This window comes from Salvelinus fontinalis, chromosome 23, assembly GCF_029448725.1.
Source record: "Salvelinus fontinalis isolate EN_2023a chromosome 23, ASM2944872v1, whole genome shotgun sequence".
NCBI classification, from domain to species: domain Eukaryota; kingdom Metazoa; phylum Chordata; class Actinopteri; order Salmoniformes; family Salmonidae; genus Salvelinus; species Salvelinus fontinalis.
This window is the reverse complement of record NC_074687.1, coordinates 26,041,616-26,059,651: the sequence shown is the minus strand read 5'-3', so window position 1 is coordinate 26,059,651 and position 18,036 is coordinate 26,041,616. Positions and strand designations below refer to the sequence as shown.

At 44.2% G+C, this 18,036-nt stretch overlaps 1 protein-coding gene across 1 annotated transcript in view; it reads right to left on the bottom strand.

The window, feature by feature from the left end:
* Positions 1–8,073, bottom strand: part of zmp:0000001236 (mastermind-like protein 2) — a 166,971-nt gene extending 158,898 nt beyond the window's left edge. Inside the window, exon 1 of the mRNA XM_055878328.1 lies at positions 6,823–8,073. Coding sequence (XP_055734303.1) covers positions 6,823–7,242 — 420 coding nt within the window. The 5' untranslated portion in view covers positions 7,243–8,073. The remainder of the gene's footprint in view (positions 1–6,822) is intronic.
* Between the last annotated feature and the right edge of the window lie 9,963 nt (positions 8,074–18,036).

Genomic DNA, 18,036 nt, shown 5'->3' with positions numbered 1-18,036 from the left:
ATGCTTGTGTTTCTAGCTCCAACAGTACAGTAATATATAATGCTTGTGTTTCTAGCTCCAACAGTAATATATAATACTTGTGTTTCTAGCTCCAACAGTACAGTAATATATAATGCTTGTGTTTCTAGCTCCAACAGTAATATATAATACTTGTGTTTCTAGCTCCAACAGTACAGTAATATATAATGCTTGTGTTTCTAGCTCCAACAGTACAGTAATATATAATGCTTGTGTTTCTAGCTCCAACAGTACAGTAATATATAATGCTTGTGTTTCTAGCTCCAACAGTAATATATAATACTTGTGTTTCTAGCTCCAACAGTACAGTAATATATAATGCTTGTGTTTCTAGCTCCAACAGTACAGTAATACATAATGCTTGTGTTTCTAGCTCCAACAGTACAGTAATACCTAATGCTTGTGTTTCTAGCTCCAACAGTACAGTAATACATAATGCTTGTGTTTCTAGCTCCAACAGTAATACATAATGCTTGTGTTTCTAGCTCCAACAGTAATACATAATGCTTGTGTTTCTAGCTCCAACAGTAATACATAATGCTTGTGTTTCTAGCTCCAACAGTAATACATAATGCTTGTGTTTCTAGCTCCAATAGTACAGTAATATATAATGCTTGTGTTTCTAGCTCCAACAGTAATATATAATGCTTGTGTTTCTAGCTCCAACAGTACAGTAATACATAATGCTTGTGTTTCTAGCTCCAACAGTAATATATAATGCTTGTGTTTCTAGCTCCAATAGTAATATATAATGCTTGTGTTTCTAGCTCCAACAGTACAGTAATACATAATGCTTGTGTTTCTAGCTCCAACAGTAATATATAATGCTTGTGTTTCTAGCTCCAATAGTACAGTAATATTTAATGTTTCTAGCTCCAAAAGCGCAGTAATACCTAGCAATACAAAACAATGCACACAAAATCCAGAAAGTAATTTAGAAATATCAGAACAAGCAATGCCAGAGTCCAGAATATGTATATGTAAATTGTCTCAGAGAGATTTTGACACAGATTCAACCCCCCCCCCCCCCCCCCCCCCCCACTCAAGTCAAAAGTAATAATGTTGGTTCATGTTATCCTGATACCGTTCTAGCACTGACTGTCCTTACACGCATCCTCCAAAGTAAGATTCATTTAGCTACTTCTTAACTGTCAGCAACATTAGAGTTAGGAATGTAGACCGTAGTTAAGTGTGTAGACTGTAGTTATGATTGTAGACTGTAGTTAGAAATGTGGACTGTAGTTAGGGGTGTAGACTGTGGTTAGAAATGTGGACTGTAGTTAGGGGTGTAGACTGTAGTTAGAAATGTAGACTGTAGTTAGGGGTGTAGACTGTAGTTAGGGGTGTAGACTGTAGTTAGGGGTGTAGTTAGTGGGGTAGACTGTAGTTAGGGGTGTAGACTGTAGTTAGAAATGTAGACTGTAGTTAGGGGTGTAGTTAGTGGGGTAGACTGTAGTTAGGGGTGTAGACTGTAGTTAGAAATGTAGACTGTAGTTAGGGGTGTAGACTGCAGTTAGGGGTGTAAAAATGTAGTTAGGGGTGTAGACTGCAGTTAGGGGTGTAGACTGCAGTTAGGGGTGTAGACTGCAGTTAGGGGTGTAGACTGCAGTTAGGGGTGTAGACTGCAGTTAGGGGTGTAGACTGCAGTTAGGAGTGTAGACTGTAGTTAGGGGTGTAGACTGCAGTTAGGGGTGTAGACTGCAGTTAGGGGTGTAGACTGCAGTTAGGGGTGTAGACTGCAGTTAGAAATGTGGACTGTAGTTAGGGGTGTAGACCGTAGTTATGAATGTAGACTGTAGTTGGGATTGTAGACTGTAGTTAAGGGTGTAGACTGCAGTTAGGGGTGTAGACTGTAGTTAGGGGTGTAGACTGCAGTTAGGGGTGTAGTTAGGGGTGTAGACTGTAGTTAAGGGTGTAGACTGCAGTTAGGGGTGTAGACTGTAGTTAGGGGTGTAGACTGTAGTTAGGGGTGTAGACTGCAGTTAGGGGTGTAGAATGTAGTTAGGGGTGTAGTTAGGGGTATAGACTGCAGTTAGGGGTGTAGACTGTAGTTAGGAATGTAGACTGCAGGTAGGGGTGTAGACTGTAGTTAGGGGTGTAGACTGTAGTTAGGGGTGTAGACTGCAGTTAGGGGTGTAGACTGCAGTTAGGGGTGTAGACTGCAGTTAGGGTTGTAGACTGCAGTTAGGGGTGTAGACTGCAGTTAGGGGTGTAGACTGTAGTTAGAAATGTGGACTGTAGTTAGGGGTGTAGACCGTAGTTATGAATGTAGACTGTAGTTGGGATTGTAGACTGTAGTTAAGGGTGTAGACTGCAGTTAGGGGTGTAGACTGTAGTTAGGGGTGTAGACTGTAGTTATGGGGTGTAGACTGTAGTTAGGGGTGTAGACTGCAGTTAGGGGTGTAGTTAGGGGTGTAGACTGTAGTTAAGGGTGTAGACTGTAGTTAGGGGTGTAGACTGTAGTTAGGGGTGTAGACTGCAGTTAGGGGTGTAGAATGTAGTTAGGGGTGTAGAATGTAGTTAGGGGTGTAGTTAGGGGTGTAGACTGCAGTTAGGGGTGTAGACTGTAGTTAGGAATGTAGACTGCAGGTAGGGGTGTAGACTGTAGTTAGGGGTGTAGACTGTAGTTAGGGGTGTAGACTGCAGTTAGGCGTGTAGACTGCAGTTAGGGGTGTAGACTGCAGTTAGGGGTGTAGACGGCAGTTAGGGGTGTAGACGGCAGTTAGGGGTGTAGACGGCAGTTAGGGGTGTAGACGGCAGTTAGGGGTGTAGACTGCAGTTAGGGGTGTAGACTGTAGTTAGGGGTGTAGACTGTAGTTAGGGGTGTAGACTGTAGTTAGGGGTGTAGACTGTAGTTAGGGGTGTAGACTGCAGTTAGGGGTGTAGTTAGTGGGGTAGACTGTAGTTAGGAATGTAGACTGTAGTTAGGGGTGTAGACTGCAGTTAGGGGTGTAGACTGTAGTTAGGGGTGTAGTTAGTGGGGTAGACTGTAGTTAGGAATGTAGACTGTAGTTAGGGGTGTAGTTAGTGGGGTAGACTATAGTTAGGAATGTAGACTGTAGTTAGGGGTGTAGACTGCAGTTAGGTGTGTAGACTGTAGTTAGGGGTGTAGTTAGTGGGGTAGACTGTAGTTAGGAATGTAGACTGTAGTTAGGGGTGTAGACTGTAGTTAGGGGTGTAGACTGTAGTTAGGGGTGTAGACTGTAGTTAGGGGTGTAGACTGCAGTTAGGGGTGTAGACTGTAGTTAGGGGTGTAGACTGTAGTTAAGGGTGTAGACTGTAGTTAGGGGTGTAGACTGTACTTAGGGGTGTAGACTGTAGTTAAGGGTGTAGACTGCAGTTAGGGGTGTAGACTGCAGTTAGGGGTGTAGACTGTAGTTAGGGGTGTAGACTGTAGTTAGGGGTGTAGACTGTAGTTAGGGGTGTAGACTGCAGTTAGGGGTGTAGACTGCAGTTAGGGGTGTAGTTAGTGGGGTAGACTGTAGTTAGGGGTGTAGACTGCAGTTAGGGGTGTAGTTAGTGGGTTAGACTGTAGTTAGGGGTGTAGACTGCAGTTAGGGTTGTAGACTGTAGTTAGGGGTGTAGACTGTAGTTAGGGTTGTAGACTGCAGTTAGGGGTGTAGTTAGTGGGGTAGACTGTAGTTAGGAATGTAGACTGTAGTTAGGGGTGTAGACTGCAGTTAGGGTTGTAGACTGTAGTTAGGGGTGTAGTTAGTGGGGTAGACTGTAGTTAGTGGGGTAGACTGTAGTTAGGAATGTAGACTGTAGTTAGGGTTGTAGTTAGTGGGTAGACTGTAGTTAGTGGGGTAGACTGTAGTTAGGAATGTAGACCGTAGTTAGGGGTGTAGTTAGTGGGGTAGACTGTAGTTAGGGGTGTAGACTGTTGTTAGGGGTGTAGTTAGTGGGGTAGACTGTAGTTAGGGGTGTAGACTGCAGTTAGGGGTGTAGTTAGTGGGGTAGACTGTAGTTAGTGTGGTAGACTGTAGTTAGGAATGTAGACTGTAGTTAGGGGTGTAGACTGCAGTTAGGGGTGTAGACTGTAGTTAGGGGTGTAGTTAGTGGGGTAGACTGTAGTTAGGAATGTAGACTGTAGTTAGGGGTGTAGTTAGTGGGGTAGACTATAGTTAGGAATGTAGACTGTAGTTAGGGGTGTAGACTGCAGTTAGGGGTGTAGACTGTAGTTAGGGGTGTAGTTAGTGGGGTAGACTGTAGTTAGGAATGTAGACTGTAGTTAGGGGTGTAGACTGCAGTTAGGGGTGTAGACTGCAGTTAGGGGTGTAGACTGTAGTTAGGGGTGTAGACTGTAGTTAGGGGTGTAGACTGTAGTTAGGGGTGTAGACCGTAGTTAGGGGTGTAGACTGTAGTTAGGGATGTAGACTGCAGTTAGGGGTGTAGACTGCAGTTAGGGGTGGAGTTAGTGGGGTAGACTGTAGTTAGGAATGTAGACTGTAGTTAGGGGTGTAGACTGCAGTTAGGGGTGTAGACTGCAGTTAGGGGTGTAGACTGCAGTTAGGAATGTAGACTGCAGTTAGGGGTGTAGTTAGTGGGGTAGACTGTAGTTAGGAATGTAGACTGTAGTTAGGGGTGTAGACTGCAGTTAGGGGTGTAGACTACAGTTAGGGGTGTAGACTGCAGTTAGGGGTGTAGACTGCAGTTAGGGGTGTAGTTAGGGGTGTAGACTGCAGTTAGGGGTGTAGACTGTAGTTAGGGGTGTAGACTGCAGTTAGGGGTGTAGACTGTAGTTAGGGGTGTAGACTGTAGTTAGGGGTGTAGACTGTAGTTAGGGGTGTAGACTGCAGTTAGGGGTGTAGACCGCAGTTAGGGGTGTAGAATGTAGTTAGGGGTGTAGACTACAGTTAGGGGTGTAGTTAGTGGGGTAGACTGCAGTTAGGGGGGTAGACTGTAGTTAGGGGTGTAGTTAGTGGGGTAGACTGCAGTTAGGGGTGTAGTTAGTGGGGTAGACTGCAGTTAGGGGTGTAGACTGTAGTTAGGGATGTAGTTAGTGGGGTAGACTGCAGTTAGGGGTGTAGTTAGTGGGGTAGACTGCAGTTAGGGGTGTAGACTGTAGTTAGGGGTGTAGACTGTAGTTAGGGGTGTAGACTGCAGTTAGGGGTGTAGACTGCAGTTAGGGGTGTAGACTGCAGTTAGGGGTGTAGAATGTAGTTAGGGGTGTAGACTGCAGTTAGGGGTGTAGTTAGTGGGGTAGACTGCAGTTAGGGGGGTATACTGTAGTTAGGGGTGTAGTTAGTGGGGTAGACTGCAGTTAGGGGTGTAGTTAGTGGGGTAGACTGCAGTTAGGGGTGTAGACTGTAGTTATTGGGGTAGACTGCAGTTAGGGGTGTAGTTAGTGGGGTAGACTGCAGTTAGGGGTGTAGACTGTAGTTAGGGGTGTAGACTGTAGTTAGGGGTGTAGACTGTAGTTAGGGGTGTAGACTGCAGTTAGGAATGTAGACTGCAGTTAGGGGTGTAGTTAGTGGGGTAGACTGTAGTTAGGGGTGTAGACTGTAGTTAGGGGTGTAGACTGCAGTTAGGGGTGTAGTTAGGAATGTAGACTGTAGTTAGGGGTGTAGACTGTAGTTAGGAATGTAGACTGTAGTTAGTGGGGTAGACTGTAGTTAGGAATGTAGACTGTAGTTAGGGGTGTAGACTGTAGTTAGGAATGTAGACTGTAGTTAGGGGTGTAGTTAGGAATGTAGACTGTAGTTAGTGGGGTAGACTGTAGTTAGGAATGTAGACTGTAGTTAGGGGTGTAGTTAGGAATGTAGACTGTAGTTAGGGGTGTAGACTGCAGTTTGGGGTGTAGTTAGGAATGTAGACTGTAGTTAGGGGTGTAGTTAAGAATGTAGACTGTAGTTAGGGGTGTAGACTGCAGTTAGGGGTGTAGTTAGGAATGTAGACTGTAGTTAGGGGTGTAGTTAGGATTGTAGACTGTAGTTAGGGGTATAGACTGTACTTAGGGGTGTAGTTAGGGGTGTAGTTAGGGATGTAGACTGTAGTTAGGGGTGTAGACTGCAGTTAGGGGTGTAGACTTTAGTTAGGGGTGTAGTTTGGAATGTAGACTGTAGTTAGGAATATAGACTGTAGTTAGGAATATAGACTGTAGTTAGGAATGTAGACTGTAGTTAGGAATGTAGACTGTAGTTAGGAATGTAGACTGTAGTTAGGAATGTAGTTAGGAATGTAGACTGTAATTAGGGGTGTAGTTAGGGGTGTAGTTAGGGGTATAGACTGTACTTAGGGGTGTAGTTAGGGGTGTAGTTTGGAATGTAGACTGTAGTTAGGAATATAGACTGTAGTTAGGAATATAGACTGTAGTTAGGAATGTAGACTGTAGTTAGGAATGTAGACTGTAGTTAGGAATATAGACTGTAGTTAGGAATATAGACTGTAGTTAGGAATATAGACTGTAGTTAGGAATGTAGACTGTAGTTAGGAATGTAGACTGCAGGTCGGAACGTAAAGTAGCCTAGCAGTTAGAGGCTAGCCAACAACCGGAAGGTTGCCAGTTTGAATACCTTGTGATGGGAAATATCAGGCAGGAAGTGAGCTGGAAAATAGAGGGTTGCTGGTATCAAATCCTAGACGCCATTGCCTGCCGTTGTGCCCGTTAGCAACCCCCTCACTACAACTGCTGTACAGGTGCTCATGTGTGGCAGCACCCTCTCCAGCCTCTATATGTATGTGTGTGTTTGGGAGGGGTTAGGATGAAGTGGAAATATAATTTTGGTTGGACATCTTGTACAATTGACAAATACAGTGACGTTAATCCAAATTCCCTCAAGAGACATATTCATCATCACTTACTGCTATTCGTGTCGAGATCTTCTGGTCTCCAGCTGAGGAGCTCTGGCATTTCTGTTCTCCATTAACTCTGCTGTAGTCTGGAGGATGTTGGTTCGAAGCCCGGCTCCCCTTGGTTTTCCTATTCCCGGGTCCCTGATGCACAATGTTCAGCAGGTGAAGAGTACTCTCGTGTTCCCGGTCAGAGTTCTCGGCCTGGCCTCGCTGGTACCGGTTCTCACAGGTGGAGTGATGCCTTCGACACAGTTCTATCCGCGCGCGTAACCGTTCCACTATGGCGCTGTGAAGCTGCGGGACGGCAGAGCCCCGGGAGGTCGCGAGCGGCCCCGTAACCCCCCCGCCTGGCATAGAGCCCACCATACCAAGACCTAACATTGGTACGAACCCTCCTGCTGCGGGCTGTGCGGGAGTTGCTTCTCCCATGCCCTCTGGCACCCCGCAAGAAGTTCAATCAAAAAAGGTTCCCCGTGCTTTTACAGAGACCACAATAAAAACATCGAATATTTAACAGCTCTCTAATGATTAGGAATGATAATCATACAAAATATATATTTTAAAAAAAATCTACTCTAGCATATTTGCCACTATTACCCGAATGGGATAAGAACAAGTCCCCACGAGGTCCAAGTCTTCCTTTACTGATTTGATGACCGACTATTCGGTTCCGACTACACCACATGCAACGTGAATACCCTACCCTACTTCAGTCTCCTGTAATTCCACAGAACATCAAAAAAGGACGAAAACTTAAATATATCACGAACAATAGCATTTTACTAGCCAAATTGAGTAGAAGCGTTTCACGCAAATTGCGTTTACAATGAGTAGCCCTACATATGATCATAAAATAACCTACCGCACTTTGCGACGAATATCAACTGTGTATTGAATGTGGACGAGTCATCACCAAAACAGAACGTTATATTGGGAAAATGCACGAAACTTCCAGCGACTCACGACATGATTTTTTTTTTACATTAGCAAAAAAAATCCCCTCGTCCTGATCAAAAACAGCTGGTTAGCCTACATCTTGGTCAATTCTGAAAATAACGAAACAGTAAAGATACGGGTGAGGAAAGCCGAGGAGCGAACACACAAACTGATAGTGATTCTAGCTGCGCTGTGTCAAGTATTCCATTGACAATCATTTGTCCGTCCGAGCTGTAGCCTACACGGAGGCACGGGAATTGCGGGGGTACTAGACTCTCATTGTATGAGTATTCCTTCCTCTGGTCATGAAATACGCATATGGATGATGGTGCCCAAACGCACACTCTAGTGTAGGGCAATATGAACTACACACTGAGAGATGACCATGCTGCTGTGGTGATGGGACACTAGAAACACTAGTGTTATTAACATGGGAATATTAGGCAGTGACTATTAGGCAGTGTGCCCTTTCACTCCTTTGAACTTTTAAGCATGATAACGCACACCCGGAAGTGAACCTAGCTCCTGTGAATGTGAGACAGTCAAAGGATACTGTAGGTCTAAGCTAAGTACTTCATTCTGATGAAGTAAAAACATAAATTAAACAATCCAGTGACAACTACAGCAGACACAGTAAGTAGGATAGTAAAACACGACTTACCCAATACCAGGCGGTGTAATGTCACACGACTTACCCAATAATAGATTTACCCAATACCAGGTGGTGTAATGTAACACATGACTTATCCAATAGTAGATTTACCCAATACCAGGTGGTGTAATGTAACGTATGACTTACAAAATACCAGGTGGTGTAATGTAACACATGACTTACCCAATAATAGATTTACCCAACACCAGGTGGTGTAATGTAACACATGACTTACCCAATACCAGGTGGTGTAGCGTAACACATGACTTACCCAATAATAGATTTACCCAATACCAGGTGGTGTGACGTAACACATGACTTACCCAAAAATAGATTTACCCAATACCAGGTGGTGTGACATAACACATTACTTACACAATACCAGGTGGTGTAGCATAACACATGACTTACCAAGTAATAGATTTACCCAATACCAGGTGGTGTAATGTAACACATGACTTATCCAATAATAGATTTACCCAATACCAGGTGGTGTAATGTAACACATTACTTACCCAATACCAGGTGGTGTAGCGTAACACATGACTTACCCAATAATAGATTTACCCAATACCAGGTGGTGTAATGTAACACATTACTTACCCAATACCAGGTGGTGTAACGTAACACATGACTTACCCAATAATAGATTTACCCAACACCAGGTGATGTAAGTTGACACATTACTTACCCAATACCAGGTGGTGTAGCTTAACACATGACTTACCAAATAATAGATTTACCCAATACCAGGTGGTGTAATGTAACACATGACTTATCCAATAATAGATTTACCCAATACCAGGTGGTGTAATGTAACACATGACTTAACCAATACCAGGTGGTGTAATGTAACACATGACTTACCCAATAATAGATTTACCCAATACCAGGTGGTGTAATGTAACACATGACTTATCCAATAATAGATTTACCCAATACCAGGTGGTGTAATGTAACACATTACTTACCCAATACCAGGTGGTGTAGCGTAACACATGACTTACCCAATAATACATTTACCCAATACCAGGTGGTGTAATGTAACACATGACTTAACCAATACCAGGTGGTGTAATGTAACACATGACTTACCCAATAATAGATTTACCCAACACCAGGTGGTGTAATGTAACACATGACTTACCCAATAATAGATTTACCCAATACCAGGTGGTGTAATGTAACACATGACTTACCCAATACCAGGTGGTGTAGCGTAACACATGACTTACCCAATAATAGATTTACCCAATACCAGGTGGTATAATGTAACACATTACTTACCCAATACCAGGTGGTGTAACGTAACACATGACATACCCAATAATAGATTTACCCAACACCAGGTGGTGTAATGTAACACATGACTTACCAAATAATACATTTACCCAATACCAGGTGGTGTAATGTAACACATGACTTAAACAATACCAGGTGGTGTAGCGTAACACATGACTTAACCAATACCAGGTGGTGTAATGTAACACATGACTTAACCAATACCAGGTGGTGTAATGTAATGTATGACTTACAAAATACCAGGTGGTGTAATGTAACACATGACTTACCCAATAATAGATTTACCCAACACCAGGTGGTGTAATGTAACACATTACTTACCCAATACCAGGTGGTGTAACGTAACACGACTCACCAAATAATAGATTTACCCAATACCAGGTGGTGTAGCGTAACACATGACTTACCCAATAATACATTTACCCAATACCAGGTGGTGTAATGTAACACATTACTTACCCAATACCAGGTGGTGTAACGTAACACATGACTTACCCAATAATAGATTTACCCAATACCAGGTGGTGTGACGTAACACATGACTTACCCAAAAATAGATTTACCAAATACCAGGTGGTGTGACGTAACACATTACTTACACAATACCAGGTGGTGTAGCATAACACATGACTTACCAAGTAATAGATTTACCCAATACCAGGTGGTGTAATGTAACACATGACTTATCCAATAATAGATTTACCCAATACCAGGTGGTGTAATGTAACACATTACTTACCCAATACCAGGTGGTGTAGCGTAACACATGACTTACCCAATAATAGATTTACCCAATACCAGGTGGTGTAATGTAACACATTACTTACCCAATACCAGGTGGTGTAACGTAACACATGACTTACCCAATAATAGATTTACCCAACACCAGGTGATGTAAGTTGACACATTACTTACCCAATACCAGGTGGTGTAGCTTAACACATGACTTACCAAATAATAGATTTACCCAACACCAGGTGGTGTAATGTAACACATGACTTACCCAATAATAGATTTACCCAATACCAGGTGGTGTAATGTAACACATGACTTACCCAACACCAGGTGGTGTAATGTAACACATGACTTACCTAATTATAGATTTACCCAATACCAGGTGTTGTAATGTAACACATGACTTACCCAACACCAGGTGGTGTAATGTAACACATGACTAACCTAATAATAGATTTACCCAATACCAGGTGGTGTAATGTAACACGGGACTCACCCAATAATAGATTTACCCAATACCAGGTGGTGTAATGTAACACATTACTCACCCAATACTAGATTTACCCAACACCAGTTGGTGTAATGTAACATGACTTACCCAATAATAGATTTACCCAACACCAGGTGGTGTAATGTAACACATGACTTACCCAATACCAGGTGGTGTAATGTTTAGCCTAGTTGGAGGGATCTAGGATGCTGCTCATCTCATGGCACTGATGATGAGGATGTCATTGACTCACCCAACCAGGTACTTGTCAAGTGAGGAGCCACAACTTACAAACACTATGGACTGAATCGATCTGGATGATGATATAATGCATTATGGTTTGGTGAGCTCAACCATGCAAACAAAATAGTTTACTACTAGTTTCCTATTTCCTTGACCAGCACCAAATAGGGTGAACCCCTCTGTAATGTCATGCTGCTGTAGTGACAGCCAGCTCTCTAGCTCCCTCCGCTGGTGCATGCTTGACATGGCTTTATGCAACCTGGTTTGAGCTCACAAAATGGCAGTGGGAATAGGCCGTGCTGTCCCGGGATCCCGACCCTATTGAAGTTGGCGTTTAAAATGGTCAGGGACGTCCTAAGGATCCCAAATAGCACTAACCCCCTCAGTAGTGTTCAATCAATCAATTAAGTTTATTTTATATAGCCCTTCGTACATCAGCTAATATCTCGAAGTGCTGTACAGAAACCCAGCCTAAAACCCCAAACAGCAAGCAATGCAGGTGTAGAAGCACGGTGGCTAGGAAAAACTCCCTAGAAAGGCCAAAAACCTAGGAAGAAACCTAGAGAGGAACCAGGCTATGAGGGGTGGGCCAGTCCTCTTCTGGCTGTGCCGGGTGGAGATTATAACAGAACTTCACCATAGACTGGAGAAATGAGCATGTACAGTATCTGTCACCTACAGCAGAGGACAGTGACTGGCTACTTAGCCTGTGTGTAGTAGCAGTGGTCCTCATTGGACTAACTGAGTGACTCAGGTCAGGGAGTCAGTCAGGAGGCGCTACATATTCGTTGCCAAACCCACTGGCTCCAGGTCATCTATAAATACCTGCTAGGTAAAGCTCCACCTTGTCTCAGCTCACTGGTCCCCATAGCATCACCCACGCGTAGCTCCAGCAGGTATATTTCACTGGTCATCCCAAAAGCCAACCCTTCCTTTCGCTGGCCTTTCCTTCCAGTTCTATGCTGCCAATGACTGGAACGAATTGCAAAAATCTCTGAAGCTGGAGACCCATACCTCCCTCTCTAACTTTAAGCATCAGCTGTCAGAGCAGCTTACCGATCACTGTACCTGTACACAGCCCATCTGTAAATAGCACACCCAACTACCTCATCCCCATATTGTTATTTATCCTCTTGCTCTTTTGCACCCCAGTATCTCTACTTGCACATCATCATCTGCACATCTATCACTCCAGTGTTAATGTTAAATTGTAATTATTTCACCTCTATGGCCTATTTATTGCCTTTACCTCCATAATCTTCTACATTTGCATACACTGTACATATGTTTGTTTATGTGTAACTCTGTGTTGTTGATTTTGTCGCACTGCTTTGCTTTATCTTGGCCAGGTCGCAGTTGTAAATGAGAACTTGTTCTCGACTAGCCTACCTGGTTAAATAAAGGTTGAATAAAAAATAGGGAGTGGGCCCTATTGGACTGACTGACTCAGGTCAGGGAGTGGGCCTCATTGGACTGACTGACTGACTCAGGTCAGGGAGTGGGCCCTATTGGACTGACTGACTCAGGTCAGGGAGTGGCTCTCATTGGACTGACTGACTGACTGACTCAGGTCAGCGAGTGGCTCTCATTGGACTGACTGACTGACTGACTCAGGTCAGGGAGTGGGACCTATTGGACTGACTGACTCAGGTCAGGGAGTGGGCCTCATTGGACTGACTGACTGACTCAGGTCAGGGAGTGGGCCTCATTGGACTGACTGACTCAGGTCAGGGAGTGGGCCTCATTGGACTGACTGACTCAGGTCAGGGAGTGGGCCTCATTGGACTGACTGACTCAGGTCAGGGAGTGGGCCTCATTGGACTGACTGACTCAGGTCAGGGAGTGGGCCTCATTGGACTGACTGACTGACTGACTCAGGTCAGGGAGTGGGCCTCATTGGACTGACTGACTGACTCAGGTCAGGGAGTGGGCCTCATTGGACTGACTGACTCAGGTCAGGGAGTGGGCCTCATTGGACTGACTGACTCAGGTCAGGGAGTGGGCCTCATTGGACTGACTGACTCAGGTCAGGGAGTGGGCCTCATTGGACTGACTGACTGACTGACTCAGGTCAGGGAGTGGGCCTCATTGGACTGACTGACTGACTCAGGTCAGGGAGTGGGCCTCATTGGACTGACTGACTGACTCAGGTCAGGGAGTGGGCCTCATTGGACTGACTGACTGACTCAGGTCAGGGAGTGGGCCTCATTGGACTGACTGACTGACTCAGGTCAGGGAGTGGGCCTCATTGGACTGACTGACTGACTATCAGGTCAGGGAGTGGGCCTCATTGGACTGACTGACTCAGGTCAGGGAGTGGGCCTCATTGGACTGACTGACTGACTCAGGTCAGGGAGTGGGCCTCATTGGACTGACTGACTGACTCAGGTCAGGGAGTGGGCCTCATTGGACTGACTGACAATCAGGTTCAGGGAGTGGGCCTCATTGGACTGACTGACAATCAGGTCAGGGAGTGGGCCTCATTGGACTGACTGACAATCAGGTCAGGGAGTGGGCCTCATTGGACTGACTGACAATCAGGTCAGGGAGTGGGCCCTATTGGACTGACTGACTATCAGGTCAGGGAGTGGGCCTCATTGGACTGACTGACTATCAGGTCAGGGAGTGGGCCTCATTAGACTGACTGACTCAGGTCAGGGAGTGGGCCTCATTGGACTGACTGACTATCAGGTCAGGGAGTGGGCCTCATTGGACTGACTGACTATCAGGTCAGGGAGTGGGCCTCATTAGTCTGACTGACTCAGGTCAGGGAGTGGGCCTCATTGGACTGACTGACTGACTCAGGTCAGGGAGTGGGCCTCATTGGACTGACTGACTGACTATCAGGTCAGGGAGTGGGCCTCATTGGACTGACTGACTCAGGTCAGGGAGTGGGCCTCATTGGACTGACTGACTGACTCAGGTCAGGGAGTGGGCCTCATTAGACTGACTGACTCAGGTCAGGGAGTGGGCCTCATTGGACTGACTGACTGACTGACTCAGGTCAGGGAGTGGGCCTCATTAGACTGACTGACTGACTTAGGTCAGGGAGTGGGCCTCATTGGACTGACTGACTGACTCAGGTCAGGGAGTGGGCCTCATTGGACTGACTGACTGACTGACTCAGGTCAGGGAGTGGGCCTCATTGGACTGACTGACTGACAATCAGGTCAGGGAGTGGGCCTCATTGGACTGACTGACTGACTCAGGTCAGGGAGTGGGCCTCATTTGACTGACAGACTGACTCAGGTCAGGGAGTGGGCCTCATTTGACTGACTGACTGACTGACTCAGGTCAGGGAGTGGGCCTCATTGGACTGACTGACTGACTGACTCAGGTCAGGGAGTGGGCCTCATTGGACTGACTGACTGACTATCAGGTCAGGGAGTGGGCCTCATTGGACTGACTGACTCAGTGGTGGGCCTCATTGGACTGACTGACTCAGTGGTGGGCCTCCACTGTGGTCCATTGTTTTCTAATTAAAGTGACAAGACCCCTCTCCATATCACAACACAGGCTAACGTTTATCCAGTCTTGTCCTGGAGGCAGAACTGAGTGATTTCCGCAAGATAGGCCAGCTGCAAAGTCAAAATTGGCCTCTATTTGTAAAAATGTATGAAAACCCCCCAAAAATATGAGCTTTTTGGTCTTAATATAAGGTTAGAGGTAGGCTTTAGGGTTAAGATTTAAAATGAAGATTTTATGACTTTTTATGACTGTGCCAGCTAGTGACCACTCTGCAGAGCTGCCTCCAGGACCAGATTCATGATGAAAAAGGCTAACCTGCTATTACAACACATGTTAAACTACTTCCACTACCATACAAACACTTCAGGTTTGTTTTTACACTTGACGATTTATTGATGTCCACAGTTTGAGTCTAATATAATACAGGAATAACAGTGTTATTTTGTGTATCCCCAATGTACCACATTTTACCATCACATTGGCATTGTTTGGCATATTGCTTCAACAAAATAATCAAGACAATGTATTTGCATAAATTAATGTTAGTAGAGCCATTTTTTTTTTTTTTGACACTTCTTTTTCAAACTGAAAAACACTTAATAAATTAATACATTAAATTCACAAGCAATCCAACAACTGGATAAAATGCTTTTTTACAGGAGTAGCAATAAGAAGAGCCAACGTGTCCTCTACTTAATACAGTATGTCGACTCAGTAGGGGCCCCGGCGTCCAAAATGGCACCCTTATTCCCTATATAGTGCACCACTTCTGACCAGGGTCAACAGGGCTCGAGCCAAAAATAGTGCACTATATAGGGAATGAGGGTGCCATTTGAGACACAACCAGTAAAAAAAAAAAGATAGACCCTATTGAGCAGCTTTCTCTATTCCACTCAGTCAAAGTCTGTACTATATAACTCTACAACAGGACACACAATCTACCGCCGCGACACAACACACACAGCTCATTCACTTACATGTTACTCTCTCAACACGATCAATTATGTTATCCATTTCACTTCAGACAGAGAGGGTCCCTCTGAGATAGCACCTTACTGTGTGACCTGGTCATCAGTAGTGGTCTACATGGGGGGGGGGGGGGTAGGGTGCTATTTCAGATGCAGACAGACAAACAGACAAAACAACACTTTTCAGTCACTATCAGTTCCTTGTGAATCACAGTTCACATAGCAAGGCCCTTTTATCAGTGCAAGTCAACTACAGGTCTCTGTGTAGAAGTATGAATCACTAGTCAACTACAGGTCTCTGTGTAGAAGTATGAATCACTAGTCAACTACAGGTCTCTGTGTAGAAGTATGAATCACTAGTCAACTACAGGTCTCTCTGTGTAGAAGTATGGATCACTAGTCAACTACAGGTCTCTGTGTAGAAGTATGGATCACTAGTCAACTACAGGTCTCTGTGTAGAAGTATGAATCACTAGTCAACTACAGGTCTCTGTGTAGAAGTATGACTCACTAGTCAACTACAGGTCTCTGTGTAGAAGTATGACTCACTAGTCAACTACAGGTCTCTGTGTAGAAGTATGACTCACTAGTCAACTACAGGTCTCTGTGTAGAAGTATGAATCACTAGTCAACTACAGGTCTCTGTGTAGAAGTATGAATCACTAGTCAACTACAGGTCTCTCTCTGTGTAGAAGTATGAATCACTAGTCAACTACAGGTCTCTGTGTAGAAGTATGAGTCACTAGTCAACTACAGGTCTCTGTGTAGAAGTATGAATCACTAGTCAACTACAGGTCTCTGTGTAGAAGTATGAGTCACTAGTCAACTACAGGTCTCTGTGTAGAAGTATGAATCACTAGTCAACTACAGGTCTCTGTGTAGAAGTATGAATCACTAGTCAACTACAGGTCTCGGTGTAGAAGTATGAATCACTAGTCAACTACAGGTCTCTCTCTGTGTAGAAGTATGAATCACTAGTCAACTACAGGTCTCTGTGTAGAAGTATGAATCACTAGTCAACTACAGGTCTCTGTGTAGAAGTATGAATCACTAGTCAACTACAGGTCTCTGTGTAGAAGTATGGATCACTAGTCAACTACAGGTCTCTGTGTAGAAGTATGAGTCACTAGTCAACTACAGGTCTCTGTGTAGAAGTATGGATCACTAGTCAACTGCAGGTCTCTGTGTAGAAGTATGACTCACTAGTCAACTACAGGTCTCTGTGTGTAGAAGTATGAATCACTAGTCAACTACAGGTCCCTGTGTAGAAGTATGAATCACTAGTCAACTACAGGTCTCTCTGTGTAGAAGTATGGATCACTAGTCAACTACAGGTCTCTGTGTAGAAGTATGAATCACTAGTCAACTACAGGTCTCTGTGTAGAAGTATGGATCACAAAATTCAAACGTAAAAAATTTGAGAGAAAAAATAACACACTTATTCCGCAAAGATCTAAGCCCAAATTGTTTTGAGCCCCAACATATTTGCATATTACTTCCCCACAAACCCCACCCCCTTTGTCAGTAAAAAAGAATGATTATAATAACAACAATAATGATAGAAAAACATGAACATGTAACCATTAGCAACCATCAATAACACCATCGTCGATCTAATTAAAAGCAACTTTTGGCCGTACTGGTCGGCAGTTCTTCAGTGCGTACCAAATGACATCCTATTCACTATAGTGTAATACTTTAGACCAGGGCCCATAGTGTACTACTTTAGACCAGGGCCCATAGTGTACTACTATAGACCAGGGCCCATAGTGTACTACTATAGACCAGGGCCCATAGTGTACTACTATAGACCAGGGCCCATAGTGTACTACTATAGACCAGGGCCCATAGTGTACTACTATAGACCAGGGCCCATAGTGTACTACTATGGAATAGGTTGCCATTTGGGACAGACAACCTTAAATAGTGATTCACCTTTGAGTGGTTCCAGCCCACAGTAGAGGTACTGGACATTCATTAATTTACACAAAACAAAATATTATTGCCAATGACATTAAAGTGGTTATGAATTAATGTACAATGAATGAATGTATTCCTAACCTGTTAATATACTGATGTTGTAAAAATAAGCCACATTCTTTAAATCAGAATTCATGAAATTATAATTGATCATGTCAAGATTTGAGGATAATTGTAAATGAATGTCACTGTTCCATCTTCTGTAGTTTTCTAATAAAGGCTATGTCCCAAATCGTATTCCCTATATAGTGCACTACTTTTGACCAGGGCCCCTTAAGAGTGCCATTTGGAATACACTACAGCTTTCTAAAATGGCACCCAGATTTTGTTTTCTTCCGGGGTTTTTTAAAAGTTTGGTTATGGGCGCCGTTTGGGATTTGGTTTTCACTTTGTTTCAAAATAAATGCTTTAACTCAGAACGAAAACTGCAGTTATTAATTGTGTAGAAA